Raw genomic sequence first — 18,561 nt, 5'->3', positions numbered from 1 at the left:
TTTGTTTTTATCACTTTTAGGTGATGACAGCTCACGGATTGAGACTCTCTGGAACTGTAAGCAGTTTTTCTTAATCATTACAAATGTTTATGTATTTCTCTTCTGTGGCTCCTCTTCAAACTGTACCCCAGGCACACTTTAGTCAGATATTGAAGTGGTTTGATTTATCTTGTGTTTGAGGATGAAATGAAGGAGGGGATCCTAAGTGGAGAAAAGGGAGATCAGGTAACTATTTCCCCTTATATTATATCTTATTCAAGACAGTTGAACGACAGGTAGCTGCCACCAAGAGATATAGAGAACAGCGTCACCGGGAAGCTTCTCTGTGGTAACCGCGGACCGACAGAGAATCAGAGGTTGTGTCTGAAACCACATGCTAACATAGTACCTTCTACATACTCAAACAATACAAACTGCATATCGCATCATTAGACCGACCATTAGTATGAAGTTAAAGGTCCCATATTCTGCTTTTTCTGGTTTTATATGCTCTTTAGTGTGTTTTCCATGTGTCCTGTGCATGTTTAGGCACATCTATGTGAAAAAATTCAAAGTCCGCGGAAACGCGGCTTCTCCTACGTCCTCCTGTTAGCTGTAGCATTAGCTGCATGTAACGCTCGGTTCTAGCCCCCCTCGATAAAAATGTGTCAGTGCGGCGTCATTGTCAGTGTGAGATCACTGATCTAAGCCCATTGGCTCGTTGTGGCAAGCCCAGCAGCTCATGTTGAAATTTCCGAGAAGCGTGCTGAGCAACTGACCAATAACGACAGAGCGGATCGGCAGACCAATCAGAGCAGACTTGGCCCACGTGGGGTCTAACAGTGTGGGCTCAACAGAGCGTAGCTGACGGACTCAGAGCGGAGAGGGAGCAAGGAGGAGCAGTACATGAAAACAGACACTTTTTTCTGACTTTAGCTATTGTGAACGTACAAAAGTAGGAACATAGATTAAATATACGAACCCCAAAAAGGGCATAATTAACTCTTTAACTAATTGCAGATGAGACACAGGTGTTTTGGGACAGAAGGCGGGAAACAGAACAATTGCAGGAAGTACAACTAGATATGTTACAAAAGCACTGGGTTACAAAATAAAACAGGAAGCGAACACAAAAAACATGAAAATGAAATGGTAGATGTATGGATGGTTGAACTGAATATCACAGTTATTTTATGTGTTAATTGATCCCCCGCCTCACCTTTAAGATGTGCGACAGCAATGACGTCATTGTGAGTAGCCGGAGAGAGAGCGAGTCGAGAGACCGCCTATGCAGGGAGTAGGAAATTAGTGTGTGATTTCAGACACAACCTAACTCTTTTAAAATGTGTGATTAAGTATAAGGAACTCCTCAGGTTTAGCTTTCAAACCCTGCATCTGTTTGAGACCACAGGGTAAAAAAACAAAGTCTCAATTTCATATTGAAACATCAACCCAAACAGCAGTGACATTGGCCACTTAAAAAACAACAGAGGATCACCTGCTGATCAGAGTCCAGTGTCCTCCGTGTGCTCCGCAGAGGAGGAGCACAGAATACATCGGAGTCCAATTATTGTTTGGACCTTGGAACAACAGATGCATCTACTTGAGGCAGGCAGCATTTTTTTTCCAAAGGCCACCGAGGCTGCTATTGACGAGACATCAAACACAGCTGAATCAAAAGGAGAAAAGAGATGACATGAATAGAAATAACAATCACGCAAATGAAAGAAGGTTTGTGTATTACGGCCAAAACACCCAGCAAAAGACCACGACGAGAGGAAGAGGTATAGAGCGAGAAATGTTCTGCATGATATCTCCGAGGTGATTTAGTTTGAAGAAGTTCCACGCTTTGATTTAACTCTTAAGAAACAAACTTTGCAAAGGAAATACTCCCATGTTCTTAACCTTCACACGGTGTACAAGCTTCTTCTTGAAGGTCCTTGAGGATTTTCTTAAACCTTTATCCAGTCAGAAAAAGAAAATGGCTCACCTGAATATTCTCTGTATGTACGTCTTGAGAAACAATAAATCTGTATCACCTTTACCTTCTGCAGGGCGAGAGAGGAGCTCAAGGACCGCAAGGCTTAAAGGTAACTTGTTAAAGACTTAGTGCACAACAGGATCGAGCTGTAAGGAGCTACATATTGATTATTAAAGACATTTTACTCAGAAAATATATTTCTTTGAGGTTGTTTGTTTTCCTATTTTGGTGTTTTGGAGCTGTCGTCAGACGACCTTACATTTCTGACAGATTCATTCTCTTTGAGTCAGTTGTGAAATATTTGAAACATCAAATATTTACTTCAGGTTTTCGCTCGGTTGTTTGTGTGTTAGAGTTATTGTGAGAAGTTAAAAAATCTGATGTTTATTCTCTTGCATTTTTCCCTGCTCCCTCCTCCTTTTCTTCTTTCTCACACGGATGTAACAGGGAAGCATGGGCCCTCCAGGTCTGAAGGGAGATCTGGGACCAGAGGTGAGTCTAGCATTGTTTATCTCATGTCTGCTGTGTTACTTACTTTAGATCGAAACTGACACGTCTGACACACACTGAGAAAACAACAACAGTGAGACCGAGGCTGCCCAAGTTCAAGTTGTTTATCGAACTGAAACAAAGGGAAAGAACTTCAAACTTTGAAGAGTGTGATGTTTTATTTGTCTGAGGCCACATGTGAAGCAGTGAAGCGCGGGGCTGTGTGCACGGGAGCTCTTGTATGAAACATTTTGTTGACAACGGCCGCTGTATGATCGACTCTGCTCCGTTGCTTTTTCACTTCAGAATCAGAATCAGAATCAGAATCAGAATCGGGGTTTATTGCCAAGTACATTTACACATACAAGGAATTTGACTTCGTGTATTGGTGCTAAACAATTAACAAGGAAATAAAGCAGAACTAGCAACAACTTAAATAATACAGAATAAGAAGCTATTACAATATATAAAATCGAATTTAAAAATGTAAAATATAAAAAACACAAAATGTACAAAAGGTGCAATGTAGGAGCTGTGCAGTGGACTATTTCGCTTTTTTTTTTATTTGAGATGTGGGTACAAGAAACAATCAGTATGTGACAAATTACGGAGAATATCGTACATTTGGAAAAGAGCATCTGCGACTTATATAGTGCTTTTCTTTTAAGATTAAAAGAAAAAAGGCGGAGGCCTGAGGACGCTGGGCGCTGCGCTTTTTCTCCGGGCAGCTGCCTGCTGCTGCAAACACTGTGTAAAGTTTACAATGTAAATGCATGAAAAGGCTGAATGAGTTCAACTAAATCATTCTTATGATCAGTCCGGAGGTTTCTTTTGCAGATTCTCCATTCATGAAAACATAATAAAACGTTGCTGCTTAGTTTAATGCATTAAGATTTTTAACCAAGAAAGCAGCCAGTACTTCTTTTCAATGTCGTTATTATACAACATAAGCTCAGTTTCCATGGTGATATGTGGACCTCTCTTTTTCATCCATGTTTACAAAGACAGTAATGAGTCAAAACGAAAGGTGCACAGATATTTACATGCTATCTAGAAAACAATAAGCAGGTCACATATGTGTGTGTGTGCAGACCTACAGATGCTCAGATGCGATGACATCATCACAGAGATCTCTGTTGTGATTTTTGTGTTTTATTTAAAAGGCAGCAGGGTCAACGTCTGCACAACACCGCTGTTTGAAATACTCTAGAAACGTCTGTGTTTACAGTGTGACTGGCTGGGCTATAAAATATGAAAGCCCAGAGAGTTCTGTCACAAAATAAAAGGAGAGAATAATCCACAGGATTGTTGTGCTTTGTGTTTTGCCAGGGGAAGCAAGGCCTGCCTGGACTCCCAGGACTCCCAGGAGAGCCAGTAAGTATATGGGCACTAGACACGGGCACTTGGTGTCAAGCCTTCCTGTCTCTCTACTTGCCTTTTCTATCACCTTGCCATCTCCTCTACTCTCTTACTCAGTCTGCCAGATTTATGGAGAGAGATAAACAGATAAACGTCAACAGGCAGAGATAGAGAGCAAGCGGGAAGACAAGTCCAGAATTTTTTTACACAGACGATCAGTAATCAAATTTAAGAATTAATTAGAGGAAAGAGGCAAATCTAAGCGCTTTATGCCAGGAACGGAGGCAGAGGCCCAATCTGTTCTCCACACCTGCTTCGGTAATGAGCATCTGTCTTTACTCAAAAGCAGGGAGGGAAAAGAGGCATTTCATAAATCCTGGCTAAGGGAAATTATGTTGGAACACGGCGGCCCGCTGAAGCAGTGAGGAGGAGGAGATAAATGTGTTTTTAGGAGATGAAGGCCCGGTGATAGATGTGTCTCTTTTTACCACTATTTACAGGGCTCGCCGGGGGAGACGGGGTTGCCCGGGAGAGATGGCCTGAGAGGAGAAAAGGTAGGTGAAACTTCAATTCAAGTTCTCGCCTCAAAAGAAAAGATGTGACGCTCTGATGTTTTATCACAGGTTGAACATGCTAGACAACTCGTGAAGACACCTTTCAGAACGTGCGCCCTGCATGCCATCCCCAATCACGCTGCATCTTTGTGTTCTTGCCTTTGATGCCTCCGACTGCTCCGTTGTATACGTACTCACATTTTTGTCTTGCAGCAGGACTTGTTCCAAATGCTGTGCTGAAAAGCAGCAAAGTGTGCAGTTGACATGCATATTTGATGGGGGTTTGTCACTTGTCAGAATAAACGAAGCAGTGCTCAAGTCTCTCCCCCCCCCCCCGACCTCCGGAGTCACTCTGATACACTCCGGGGCAGAGACATAAACCTAAAGTGCTCAAACCTCCCACATCAATTCACATGCAATCCTCCTTTGTCATCTCTGCCAGTCTGACGCAAGAGGCCGTCGTGGTTACATTCATGTGCTAGTCTGTGAATAAATATATATAAAGAAGAACAAACAATGTCAGTGAGCTAAATACGAAGCTGGAGCCAGGAGACAATGAGCTTAGCTTAGCATGAAGACTGTGAGCCTTGCTTTAGCCTAGCATCATCACTGAAGCTCGCTAACATATGAAGTCTTTTTGACTTATTAAAACAACAAAATAAAACTTATGGAGGCAAATTAATATATAATGACTAAAACAAGGAAGAAATCATTTGCTATCATAGTTTGGTTTCTGCAGCGTATAAATAAAATGTTAAAATATTATTATAAAACAAACAATATGTCGAAATTTTATACTTAATTTTATAGTTGTAATGGGACGTGTCTATCTGAGCCACCATGACAGTCATGACATGTTTATCGTTGCCGTGGAAACACTGGATGTTACCTCAAAGACCGCTACTTCAGAAAGCGTGAGCTGCTACTGAAAGCTTCCGTCCTGTTGCTGCATGTGCTGCTGTGATAAAAAAAAAGTCATTTAAATGATACTCGGATACGTTAGCTCGTCAGTAAACATGTCCTCTTCCTCAAGTCGGTTTCGCTCGGAGGCTTAAAACTGTCTCCTCTACAAACAATGTTAATGTTTCCCTCCATTGATGTGCAATGATCCTCGTAAGCGGTGTGTGCCTCTGCTTTATAATCCAGACTCTCCCCTGTCTGTAAAACAGAACATCCTGTGCATTGAGCCAGTCTGACACTGTGTCGGAAAGAACGTGTCTGAAAATGGTCTTTCTGTCCGTCTGCAGGGGGACTCTGGTGGAGTGATGGGACTACAGGGACCTGCAGGTCCTAAGGGGGAGCCAGGAGAGCCTGCAGGTGGATACATGGTGGGTACCTTATCAAGATAAGCCGGTCACTTTCATCTGACCTTGCTGGGATCAGCCCTGGAGTTCCAGGTTGCAAAAGAAGAAACTAGGGAGACAATGCACATTATTCATTCATATATATGTAAATGCAGCTGAGTGGCCCGTAGATCAAACGCTACATGTACAGAGACATTAGCCACATGTTTGACTCCCTACTTTGGCCCTTTGATGTATTTCTACCCCACTCTCTCCTCCCAAAAATGTCCAATCAATAAAGGGAAAAAAGCAAAAAAAAAAAAAAAAAGGCTAGCTTTCATATGTGGTATAAATGCTAATAATGAAAGAACTGCAATTTACAGTATTTTACCGTAGTTAAAAACGACAGAACTGCCATTGTTAAACAGAAGGAAACGCAGGAGAAAATTCAAGACAAGTCAACAAAGTACATCGTGGAGAAACAGCTGGAGCAGCTGCAGATGAGTTAAAGGAAACTAGCTCCTCCAGCTGTGAAGCTATAGCACGGCATTATGGCCATTAAGTCATCCACCATTGGATAACCTCAGCCTGGGTAATCACCTATCCTCCCTTTTTTTTTTTAAAGCGTATAGCTGTCAAAGCACTCTCTTCTATGTGCATGGCTTTGCATATAGGAATGTTCATTACAGCTCCACCAAAAGACAAAGGCAGCACATGTGCAGCCGAGGCCTCGGTCCTGGTTAACGGCGCTCGCACTTCTCAATCAACGGCAAGTGCTCCACGGCTTTAAGCGATCATGTTTGTTTGTGTGTGTGAGTGCTGAACTGAACATTAAGCCTGACAGCAGAGCTACTCGTCAAGCGACGGCTATACTGTGTTCAGTTGAGCAGAGTAATGGGGGAAAGATTGCATCCAGGCAGAAGTATTTAAACCTCTTTAATGTACTCTACCACTCTGAAAAGTCGCAGCAGGATTGAATAAGAGGGCTATTCATGTATGTGCGTTTAAGTGTTGAGTGGAGATGTTTACAGCAGCTCAGCGACCTCGAGGTCAATGTCGTTTTTTTGACGTCTTTTTGCACAGATCCTGAGTCTTTATAAACATCCTTTTCTGTCTGGAAGAACTGGAGCGAAAAAGCACTCACCGTTTTATAGTCTTTGTTATGGTTGACAAAGAAAAGAAAAAAACTCACTAAACAGAACTCAATGCATGTCTTCTAGGATTCTTTAATGAGTCCGCCTTCTCAAGGCGCTTTATTGATTTTGCTTTTAAATGAATAATTAGCAATTTACTCTTTGTTTCTTTTGACTTGTGGTATTTGCATAGCAATCACCCCGCTACTGTCAGGACCTGATGTAAAAGTGTTGTTTTTGTAGAGTGCCAGACTGTGCTCAACGTCTAATGAAACCGGTCCTTTTTTTCTTTGAACAGAAAAACAATGGAGGATCACATTGTTTGTCTCAAAAGGTTTTGTGCTTCTCAAACTTTTCTCAGTTTAATTTCGGAGTGAATTATTACGTATCTCCCTGAAACTGAAGAAACGCTGTGTTGGTTCAAATCCGGCCTCGGCACAGCTAATTTAAATAGTGCAATGTAGGACTTGTAACCCACTAATACACGCTGAGCACAGAAATCAATGTCTCATCTGAACTGTACTGTAAATAATACTTACAGCGGCCCCTGATTCCAGTCAAGGTTTTTCTCTCTGCTGTGGTGTTATCACTTTGCTGTTGTACCCAGAAACCTTAAAAATTTTGTTTACAGTATTGAACGTGATATCTACTTCCTGTTGTTCTTTTAGGGTGATGGGTTGTCTCTAAGCAGAGGGTCTCGGGGTCCTAAGGTAAGAAACACTGTGGAGGTGGAGGACCCTACTAACTATTTTAACTTCTCTTTACAACCTGTAATTCTTATCTCATTGATATTTATACAAAATAACCAGTTTGAAGAATATCCTTAAAATAAAGCAGGACTCAAAGAAATAGAGGGGTTCTCTTCAGAATATAGTAGATTTACTACCATATTTAGGCTATCTGAAAGATCTATATCACGTAGAATGAACCAAGTTCATTATCTATATTAGCTAATGTTATTGCAATCCTTTCTATGCAGATGACTTTCTTCACTCAGACCAAATCTAAATTCATTTTAAACTGGATTTCTTTATTTGAGACTTAATTAAAGTGGATATTATAACATATTAATACTATTTGAAGGCCTCCCTTTGGTGAGTTTGTCTAGTTTGCGCTTCAACGATCACACAGATTTGGTTCATGTTGGACATTTGTAAACAGTTATTAATTCCTTCTAAGCTAATGTTTTTTAACATGCAGCATGTAAGCGATAGAGGAGAGTTCAAGGTTTTATACCATGTTTAAAGTGAAGGCAGTTTAAGGAAACAATGCACGGATTACCCAGCTAGGCGTCCCAACACATGCATCAAATGAAATAGATAATGAACATGTGCGCGCCGCTGGCCTTGATCAGAGTTGTGTTTCTTACCCTTGAAGCAACTAAAGAAGAACATAAAGGGAGAGCGAGATCCGGCATGGGGTGAATATTAATGATCAAGCGGTGCGGCTGCTCTCCATGACTTCTGGATTCAGTATCAGTGAAATCCCACCGACCGCTCTCTCTCTTTTTTCATTTTGATGTCAGGGTGAGAGGGGCGTCCCAGGTCTGCCGGGAGACCACGGTGAAAAAGGTGAACCCGGGGAGGGGATCGCCGGCCTGATGGTGAGTACGGCACCATATGGATCCAAGCGTTCGTTATTCGGTTCACACCATCACACCTTCAACATTCTCGTCTTTAGGCAATGAGAGGAAGACATCCTCTTTGAATTTCAATATCAGTGTTCATTAAATACCCTCTCACATGGAAACTCTGGTCATTACTGCGGGTTGCGAGTGTATTGCGTTCTTCCTTCATCAAACATTCTCTGCAACGCCACTTTGAACCTCACAGATTTTGACTGTGACTCGCTAGTGGGCCTGCGTTCATTTTATTTGAAATGCAGGATTGTTGCGGACAGAGAATCGATAGAGTAAAAGGTGTCTAACACAATTCCTTTATTGGATCCCGGGTGCTAGGGGGCAGATGGTGTTAACTAGATGTGTGGTGTGTTCTTAGGGCCCCATGGGACCTTCAGGAATGCCAGGAAGGGAGGTTTGTGGAAATATTCTCTTATTCCATAACACGCAAACATAACGGTCAAATTTATGTTTTTACTGATTTGCAGCTCATTGATGCTTCGCTTTAATTATTACACACAAATAACATGTTGCAGATTTGTTCAGAGTGGTTATTTTATAGCAGGATTGTAAAAATCTGGATGTTTTTCAGGGCCCACGCGGACCCCCGGGTTTATCTGGCCCTCCTGGAGCTACAGGAAGAGAGGTGAGTGAGCTCAGTCCTTATTCACTCCCTCATACAAAAGCAGATAAAAATAAAGCTGGGAGCATAAAAGAATGTCAGCTACCCACTGCAGATGAACAAGAATCACACAGCACAGCTCCTGGACACAAAATCCCCCTCCAGCTGGGAGGGATGTGAGAGCAGAGTCACCGCCCCGGCGTCTCTGCAGATATCACAGCCAGGAGGATTCTTAACACCTTTTCTTTGTCTCAATTAAAGGGCTCCCCCGGTAGACCAGGTCCCCCGGGTCCTGCTGGACCCCCAGGTGAACCAGTAAGTAGGAGAATCCAGCGTTTTCATTTCTGTAACAAACGCATCACTGCATCTGTAAGATCTGTCACGATTCAAAGTGCTATTTCCAATTTGGGGATAATTAGCAGCCATGTCCTGCTGTGCTCAAACCAACTTCTCTTTCCTGAAAAATGTTGCAGATTTTGACAAATTGGCAGCACCCTGTTGTTCGCACATGTGTTTGTGTGTTCCTGGTCGTTTTATTTGTTTCAAGTAAAAAGAAGTGTAAGCTGTAGTGTGAGTCACAAACGTCTGCTGCTGCTGCGTCAAAGCCTCACAAATTTTAACCTATTTTTCATCATGTGTTGTAGAGACCGAGGAAACTCGTTTATTGTCCATTTTAAATTTGAAAAAAAACAACTATGTGGGCTGCAACTCATAATGTTTTCTTTCTCAACCCGGAGAACAACAACATTTCGGAGATGCGAGCATTCCTGTCTCGCGGCGACAAAGTTATTAAACTGTTTCCTCAAGCGTTGCAGATAAAAACTGAAAATGAAGCGCTGAAACAGAAATGTTTTTAAGAGATGGTTTGTATGGAATCACATTGCTTAAAGGCATTTAAGATGGTCTCCTAAATTGATGTGTGTGGCATTTTACAAAAGGCATTTTCGGCAAACAAACCACAGCAGAACGTAAGCAATGCATCAAATATTTGTTAGCTTTGCAATGACGACCTTCTTTTTCAAAGATTTAATTTTTTCTCTCTTTGACAGACGGCGCTGCCACTTGTTGGAGACATGGGTGCCCTACTTAAGGTACTTTGGCTTTACAGTGAATGCTTTCTGCAGCTTTTCACAAAGAAAAAACGTGTACAGAGGATGTCTTGGTTAGCATTCAAGATTGATCCACATGGGTTCATTGAAAGGGTACTTTCATTACGAGGCTGCTTTAAGTTCAACAGGATAGTCAAAGCCCCCCTGAGTGCCTCCGTCAGGATTAGAGGGAGACAAACCTATGTGCAGAAGATCTGAACAATAAATCCAGACTCACTCATTCACTCACTGGCATCATGTCTGTTTAAGCCTTTCTATGAAGAAAATTAAATCTTGAAATATCAAACCCAGTGCAATGTCAATACTGAGTGTTAATTCCAGAGATTACCGTATCAGGAGATAAACATTGAAATCCTCCGCAGATATCAAACACGCTGCAAGCTACATACATTTGGAGGTGTTGTTGCTATGTGACAGTTTTCTCTCTCACGACCGTTTATTTCTTACACCTCCCTTTAAAAATAATCTCTAAGATTTTAGTTGGAGTTTATTTCTGTCACTAAAAAGTTGCTTCCTGCTGATCTTAAAAACCTCAGTACGGGGCGCTGGTGGTGCAGTGGTTAGTGCGCGCGTCCCATGGAGGCTTTGGTCCTCCAAGCGGGCGGCCCAGGTTCAAATCCAGCCTGTGGCTCCTTTCCCGCATGTCATTCCCTACTCTCTCTCTCCTTGATTTCCAACTCTATCCACTGTCCTATCTCTCCAATAAAGGCAGAAAAGCCCAAAAATAAATCTTTAAAAATTAAAAAAAAAAAAAACTCCATACATAGTTTAAAGCAGGGGTTCCCAAACAGCATTCTAGGTCACTTACTTGACCTTATCTGACCTAAGGCAGTGTGTTCACAATGAATGAAAGGCTGAATGTAACGAGCAGCCTCAGAAAACAGGATGACCAGGACGCTCCTATAGTGGCTGTTCCCACGTGAAATCTCCATCCCAAATCCATGCAAATGACTGATTCATTTTTGTATGATTTTGACTGAAGGAGATTAGTCACGTTACTTAATGATATTACCCGCAGGACAGCACTTTGCTAAATAAAGATTTTTTTTTTTTTTCCTTCCTGCGTGTCAACTCTGACAAGAAATACAATGCCTCCGATGACTAATCACTAAAATAGATAAAGCCAGATGCCAGCAGTCATATAATTTTCCTTCCACCCTCCCCTTAAATGTCAACTTATTTTAACCATTAAGTGCTCTGTTGGACTCAGCTGCTGCTTAGTGGCACTTTAATTAATACTTCTCACCCCCTTGATGGCACCTACAGACAGCACGGAGCACATTATAGTTTTCTTTTTCATTCTCACCAATAGCGTGCTCGTCTTGTTTTGCTTTATTGATAACATTTCCTTGGACTCTTTGGAGATCATTATTTTCCATTTTGTGTTTCAGCCTCTCTGATTTACTGCTTTTTATATATATATATATATATAATGGTGTAATATAGCTGTGTCGGCTCGCCTCCTATAAGTCAGAGCTCCCACGCTTGAAGCTGCAGCACTTACATCTACACCGCATCAGGACAATGATATTTAAGATTCTCACCTAAATGTCACAGCCAATGAGTTTGACAAAGTTCACCGCTCACCTCATCAAGAGACACTCGGAGACACTGTTGGTGGCTTCACATTATTTCTGCTCGGCAGACATTTAGAGCACACTTTTTGTCAGGTGGGGTCTCGTCCTCCACCCGGGGGATGTGACAAAATAAAGGGCGAAAATGCAGCGCTCGAGCTCTGCCTGATGAAATCTTTTTCTGTGCCATCACTTTTTACTTCCTTCCTTCCTTTTCCTTTCGCTGGCAGAACGCCTGCAGTTTGTGCCAGACGAGAGTCCCAGGGCTTCCCGGGCAGAAGGGAGAGAAGGGGTCCCCTGGAGCGCAGGGAGTGGAAGGCATGGTGGGAGAAAAGGTACGAGTCACTTATCATCATGGCAGGCAATTAGAGGACAAATGTTTACCTGACCGTGATACTACTACATTGCATGGCACTTGGTAAATTTCCTCTTTGGGGGTTGCTTATCAAACACTTTGAGTTCACACACACATATTATAAACTGTGTGCTTTTATCTGAAACAGGGGGATCCAGGTGTAAGAGGTCCTACAGGTAATCCTGGGAAAGAAGGCCCGAAGGTAGGCAAAGAAATATCAGACACAAATGAAGATAAAAAAAACTTTTGTTGTGCAGTTGTTTGTTTTAATCTAGATTTAATATTCCGTCTCATCCTCGCTCCAATAACCTCTTTCTATTCTATTGTTTATTTAATTGGTTTATAATCCACTTAATAAAGATGTGAAATGAATAATGCTTTTCCTGAATTGCCTTTCGGATTATCTCCGGAAGCCTCGCCAGCTGTTGTGCTCACATTATTCAGCTAAGTCCAACTGAAGGTGCTTGCTGCAGAACTTGTTGCTATGGAGACGGTGTTGTACCACCAGGCAATTTCACGTCTGGTGCTGTAAGAGAGGAAGAGACATTTTGAAGTTTACACCCATCCTGCTTTTTAGTTTCAGGGCCTTTTCATGTTGTGGTGAAAAAAACATTCACTTTATTCTCTCTCTCTCTCTCTCTCTCTCTCTCTCTCTCTCTCTCTCCCTCTCTCTCTTTCTCCCTCTCTCTCCCTCCCTCTCTCTCTTTCTCTCTCTCTCTCTCCCTCTCTCTCTTTCTCTCTCTCTCTCCCTCCTCTCCCCCTCTCTCTCTTTCTCTCTCTCTCCCCCTCCCCCCTCTTCTCTCTCTTTCTCTCGCTCTCTTTCGCTCTCTCTCTCTCTCCCTCCTCTCTCTTTCTCTCCCCCCCTCTCTCTCTCTCCCTCCCTCTATCTCTCTCTCTCCTTCTCTCCCCTCTCTCTCTCTCTCTCTCTCCCTCCCCCTCTCTCCCTCCCTCTCTCCCTCTATCCCCCTCTCTCTCCCTCTCTCTCTCTCCCCCTCTCTCCCTCCCTCTCTCCCTCTATCCTTCTCTCTCTCTCTCTCTCCCTCTCTGCCCCCTCTCTCTCCCCCCTGTCTCTCCCCCTATCTCTCTCCCTCTCTCCCCCCTCTCCCTCTCTTTCTCTCTCCCTCTCTCCCTCTCTCTCTCCCCCTCTCTCCCTCTATCCCTCTCTCTCTCTCCCTCTCTCCCCCCTCTCTCTCCCCCTATCTCTCTCCCTCTCTCTCCCTCTCTCCCTCTATCTCGCTCTCTCCCTCTCTCTCCCACTATCTCTCTCCCTCTCTCCCCCCTCTCTCTCCCCCTATCTCTCTCCCTCTCTCCCCCCTCTCCCTCTCTTTCTCTCTCCCTCTCTCCCTCTCTCTCTCCCCCTCTCTCCCTCTATCCCTCTCTCTCTCCCCCTCTCTCCCTCTATCCCTCTCTCTCTCTCCCTCTCTCTCCCCCTATCTCTCTCCCTCTCTCTCCCTCTCTCCCTCTATCTCGCTCTCTCCCTCTCTCTCCCCCCCTCTCTCTCTCTTCTTGCTCTCTGTCTCCTTTCCTGCAGGGTGTGAAAGGCGAGCGAGGGTTCTCGGGTCCTACAGGAGAAACAGGAGATGAGGTGAGTGAATATAAAGTTGAATCTGAAAGAAACTAATCCAGTAGTTTACCTGAGCAGGCAGAAGTCGACGTGACTTTGAGTAAATATGTTGTAACGTCTGCCTCATCGTCTGCTTCTGAAAGTCTGGTTTTCAAAAGAAGCGATCAAAGCTCTCCACAGTGCTGCGTGTGCACTGTACCCCGTCTTCTGCACTCCGAGGAAGAACTTTGTAAAGAAAGCTTTCCCTGCGTGTGTGTGTGTGTGTGTGTGTGTGTGTGTGTGTGTGTGTGTGTGTGTGTGTGTATCCTTTTTAAAAACAGGGCACTCTAAAGAGCAGCTCAAAAAGTATTTCATAGGTCAGCTTCCAGCATTGAATCGAAATGGCAGGAGATCGTCTTCAACAGCAGAGCTCTAAAAGCTCATTTTGATGTTTTTATGAAACCCTGTTGGAGATTGTTTGTTATAAAATAAGAATAATTCACAGTGGTTCTAAAATAGGACAAACAACATCTTCTCTCAACCAAATAATGAATGTGCATGATGTCTTTTCTCATTCAGAGGACTGGTAAACCGTGTTTTGGTTGCTTATGGTTAAGTCTGCTCCTGGATAGAGAGTTATCTTGACCAGTGTTTTAGTTGCAAAAGGAGAATAGTACAAAAGTTAGACTTCTGATCCTGGATGTGCAAAAAAGTGGATTCCCAAATCCGGGTCGTTCTCGTCCTGATCGAACCTTTAAGACAGCTGAGTCGAGGCTAGAAGAAAACAGCACACCTTCATCCTTAGGCGGAGACCAGTTTCCCTCAGCGTGACCATGTTCTAAAAAATATTCATGTTAATGTATTGTGAGAAATTGTTTTTAAAAAAATGATCATCCATTTTGTCTTTTTAAGGGGCCTGCAGGAGCACCAGGACTTCCAGGAGTGACCGGTCGAACAGGGGCCCCGGTAATTAACCTCTCCTTCATTTTTAGGGCCTGTGTCCATTAACAAGGCTTTTTCAGCCCACGCTTCAGAGCACCTCTTGCACCGCTCATTGTCGCTAGTATGTAACATAACTTCTGCGTCCCTCGGGAGTGATCGTTAGGTTGGCTTGAATAGCTACATGTGTTTAATAATTTCCTTTATGCAAGGAAATATCACCAAGAAAACATGGAAAATATGTAAATGAATCCCGTCCTCGCATTAGCAGAAGCTTGTAAGATTGTACCTTTAAAAAGACGAGTCAGATTACTTTGTCCTCCACCGTTGTTGTTGACAGAGCTGATATCAGAAGTCTTCTTGATTTTTCACTAGTTGATGAGGAAGAAGTGACATCGACACCTTTTCAAAAGTTGACCTTTTTTCCATTGAGAGTGTAGTGACAGCTGACACGGAGGGACGCTGATTGCTGAAAATATTGGACAGCATGGGTTTAGTATCGAAAATGGGCGCTGCAGGCTTAAAAAAATAAAACACAGGTATAATCAAGACCGTGACCAGATTTAAGAAAATAGTGACGTCCAGTTTTTCTCTCTTATTGTATCCTATTCAAGGCATTTCGGGGCATGCAAAAAGGAATGCCTTCAAATGCCACCTAAGCTAGACACCCGGCCAACAACTCACACACTTGTACTTCCTGTTTGTAAAGCAAATGATCCGGGGATCACGTGCAGAGATTATTTCCCACTACCAGGCGTCGGGTGCGTCCTGGTGAGGTGGCTGCCTTAACAACAAGAAACACAGAAGCACAGTAGGCCGGGCCGTGATCTTGCGGCATTTCTGTGAGTCTGCGAGTAAAAGCCATCTAGTGCTTCATAGATTGATGCTAACAATTTTTGCTGTCTTGTTTTTGAAAAAATGACCGAGGTCAAAACCTCAGTGACCTCATCGCTGGTTACGGCCATGGCGTTAGTGGACACAGGCTCTTTATCACTCCTTTGAATGGTTACAGGTCGACAGTGTGTGAGTGTGACATGTTTTTGTTTAAAGGGTGTTCTTCTGTCTTTCAGGGGATTATGGGTAGACTTGGACCGAAGGGACAACTAGGAGGAAAAGGAGACAAAGTAAGGAGTTAAAACCACTTCAGCAACTTTTCTGTATAGTGTAGTAAGTGCACGGCCGTGCTTTATCTACAGTATGCAGAGGATAAATGTGCACACTCTGACTTACTTAGACCTCTATCTTTGTGAATTTGCATGCAGATATGTTAGTTGAATACATTGGATTAAAGTCTGTAAAACATATATGTTCTCCCTGGTAGTATAAATGATCTGGACATTTTTATAAATAAATATAATTTTATCATAAATTCTTCTAAGACCCAGATCCTTCTAAGAGTTGCAAAAAGGCTCCATGTCCTTGGATTGCATTAGCATTGCACTGATCATTTTCACAGGCATATTTTAAGTTGTTTTTTTTGTGTTTGGCAGGGAAATGACGGACCTCCGGGCAGACCAGGGCTTCCAGGCCCTCCGGTAAGGTTATCCCGCCTCAACAAAAGTCAGACGTTGATGTGAAATGTCTCAGAACCTTTGTAAGGGTCGGAGATTGTGATGCTCTACATGTTGACTTTTAACAACTTTAACAACTTTTTCTTCTGTTTGAGAAACTGACTCACATTAATACTGCACTCATTCAAATGTTTCCTTTTTATATTTCTCTCCATGTACTTAAACAGAACATAACAGGGGAGAACAAGGACTGAAACATACTTGAACAAGTAACTCATTTTTTAAAAGAGGGTGAATACACCATCTTCACAAGGCAGCTTTTTCTCATACATCATAAATCAGAGTCAGAGCCTCAACCGCTGTGATGTCACCGATGAGTTCCCGGTGGAAATTACAAATAAACTTATCAGAAAATAATCTGTACACAACTTTTAATTAAGAAGCAACTTAAAGGCTTCATATGCGATTTTTTGATCCAGCAGATGTCGCCCTTGAGCACCAGCATGAAACCAAAACAACTCGCGGTGCATTGTTGTGTTAGCACGCTAATGCTAGCGATCTTTATTACGCTCGTATCTTCACACTGCATGTAAATTTACCTGAAATGAGCGTGATCTAGAAACACAGTTAAGCAGTGAGTACAGTATGTTATTCTTCTTTTCTCTAGTCCCTCAATTAAACAACTTTTATTCTCGAGGGGAGGAGTCAGCCGGCCGTCCAGGGGATGTAAACAAAGTGAAGATAGGACTCTGAAAACTCTGAAAACATCATAGACAGTGGGACTCGGGTGTTACACCCATTGTAGACAGTCATGACTCATGATTTATATTATATTTAAGTGTGAAAAATCTCATATAAAGCCTTTAAAGATGATACATTACACAGAAGTACATGAGGCTTTATTTGGTGGTAAAAACAAAAATGATGATCCAGATTTGCTCATGTTAGCATTAAATCAACTCCTGGCAGGCTCCGCCTTTGGGGGATTTTCCGTTCATCCAGTTTTAACCGGTTCTCCTGACCAGGTGGTTCTCTGTAAACCCCTCCTCCCAGTGACTCACTCTCCTTAGCTCCGCCTACACTGTCCCGTCTTCAGGAAAGTTAAACAAAAACACTGTGAAGGACTTTTTTTTTTTTTTTTCATGCTTTTATCGGCACTATCCAAAGATGTTTGTTTTTTTCCTCCATGATCCGGTTTTGCACGGACCGTCGCTGCACTTAGATTTTCGCTCAGCCTTTACAGTATTTATAGTAACAAGAGAAACACAACTGACAAACAAGTACAAATGTGATGAAATTGTGGCGAGCTGCTCGCTGGCATTGAATCATGTCCCCCCTCTCCTTTAAAAAGGCCAGTGAGTAAGCACTTCCAAAGGCAAATCTATAATTCATCAGCCGTCCCCTTGAACCTGCCGTGCCCCCCCCCCCCCCCCCCCCCCCCCCCCCCCCCACACACACACACACACCCTGGTCTCATAAACTGCAGTCTGGGAGGACAGGGGATGGCTCAGTGGCCTGAAAAGGGCACAGGCGTCCGCTTGCTTCTAAATGAGAACCTTGACTCCCTTTACATCTACAATACCCGCTCTGTACCAACCTGTCATGGGAAAAAAAACATTCTCTTATGGTTTGATGCTCCCAAAGAAGACCAGATTACCTAGTTCTCATACCCCAATCTCTTTAATCAGCGCGCTCTTTTGTATTTCTGAGATGCTCTCGTTTTTTGAATTACCGCTGCCGCAAGGATTATGAAGTCTACTGTTCTCTGTTTTTCCTCCCTCTCTCGCTCTCTCGCTCTCTCGCTCTGTCTTTGTGTAATCACTAAATGAGCTATTGATCCCTCTCATGTAGCTTTTAAAGGCTTAACAGTGTATAACTGCTGCGGCGGACCTACTGTACAGTTTTCTCTAAGACTCCTGCTGGTGCTTTAAAACTCACAAGAAGATGTGAGGAGAGTCTGATTTACTGTTCATTGTGTTTTTTTAAGGGTGTTCCCTACGTGGAAGGCAATGGGATGAGCAGTCTCTACAAGCTGCAGGTAAGGACTTTTAAACCTCGCTGATAAAGTCACTGTGATGAATTGAATGCATTGTTCGCTGCCCTCAATCAAACTGGCAGAAAAAAAGAATCTGTACTCGTTTGTTTAACATGTCTAAAATGTCTTTTTCAGAGCGGTGGAGCTATTTTAGGACCACCTGGAGCTCCTGGTGCTCCGGTAAGCAAAATCATTGTCACGCCTGAAGCGAATCCTTTACAGTGTTGCCGAGGAGAAACACAAGCACACAAGGCGTGTTGATACTGTCGGAAGCCGCAGAACCTGGGAGAGCAGAATAACAAATAACCTGACCAGCCCTGCAGTGTTATCTCCACTTCAGAGTTCCTATCACAGTCCATCATGTTCATCGAGAGCGGGCGGTTGGTGGAGGCTAGGAGGCTCTTCCTGGCTCTCTCTCTCTAACAGGTGTCTGTGACCCGCCTCAGGACACACAACCTTATTGATATGCAAAATGAA

The 18,561-nt window shown here is 43.1% G+C and overlaps 1 protein-coding gene across 7 annotated transcripts in view; it reads left to right on the top strand.

Moving 5' to 3' along the window:
- LOC132975194 (collagen alpha-1(XIX) chain-like) overlaps positions 1–18,561 on the top strand; it is a 136,285-nt gene that overhangs the window by 96,116 nt on the left and 21,608 nt on the right. For 6 of the 7 annotated variants that reach the window (XM_061039582.1, XM_061039581.1, XM_061039578.1 and 3 more), the window contains 21 exons: positions 21–56; positions 181–225; positions 2,034–2,069; positions 2,408–2,452; positions 3,779–3,823; positions 4,309–4,362; positions 5,610–5,690; positions 7,447–7,488; positions 8,304–8,381; positions 8,776–8,811; positions 8,989–9,042; positions 9,280–9,333; positions 10,068–10,109; positions 11,932–12,036; positions 12,205–12,258; positions 13,588–13,641; positions 14,512–14,565; positions 15,609–15,662; positions 16,029–16,073; positions 18,037–18,087; positions 18,220–18,264. In XM_061039582.1, coding sequence (XP_060895565.1) covers positions 21–56; positions 181–225; positions 2,034–2,069; positions 2,408–2,452; positions 3,779–3,823; positions 4,309–4,362; positions 5,610–5,690; positions 7,447–7,488; positions 8,304–8,381; positions 8,776–8,811; positions 8,989–9,042; positions 9,280–9,333; positions 10,068–10,109; positions 11,932–12,036; positions 12,205–12,258; positions 13,588–13,641; positions 14,512–14,565; positions 15,609–15,662; positions 16,029–16,073; positions 18,037–18,087; positions 18,220–18,264 — 1,110 coding nt within the window. The remainder of the gene's footprint in view (positions 1–20; positions 57–180; positions 226–2,033; positions 2,070–2,407; positions 2,453–3,778; positions 3,824–4,308; positions 4,363–5,609; positions 5,691–7,446; positions 7,489–8,303; positions 8,382–8,775; positions 8,812–8,988; positions 9,043–9,279; positions 9,334–10,067; positions 10,110–11,931; positions 12,037–12,204; positions 12,259–13,587; positions 13,642–14,511; positions 14,566–15,608; positions 15,663–16,028; positions 16,074–18,036; positions 18,088–18,219; positions 18,265–18,561) is intronic. The other variant, XM_061039580.1, reaches the window with a different exon arrangement.

Source organism: Labrus mixtus, chromosome 6, assembly GCF_963584025.1.
Source record: "Labrus mixtus chromosome 6, fLabMix1.1, whole genome shotgun sequence".
In the NCBI taxonomy this organism is placed as follows: Eukaryota; Metazoa; Chordata; class Actinopteri; order Labriformes; family Labridae; genus Labrus; species Labrus mixtus.
This window is presented reverse-complemented; position numbering and strand designations above follow the sequence as displayed.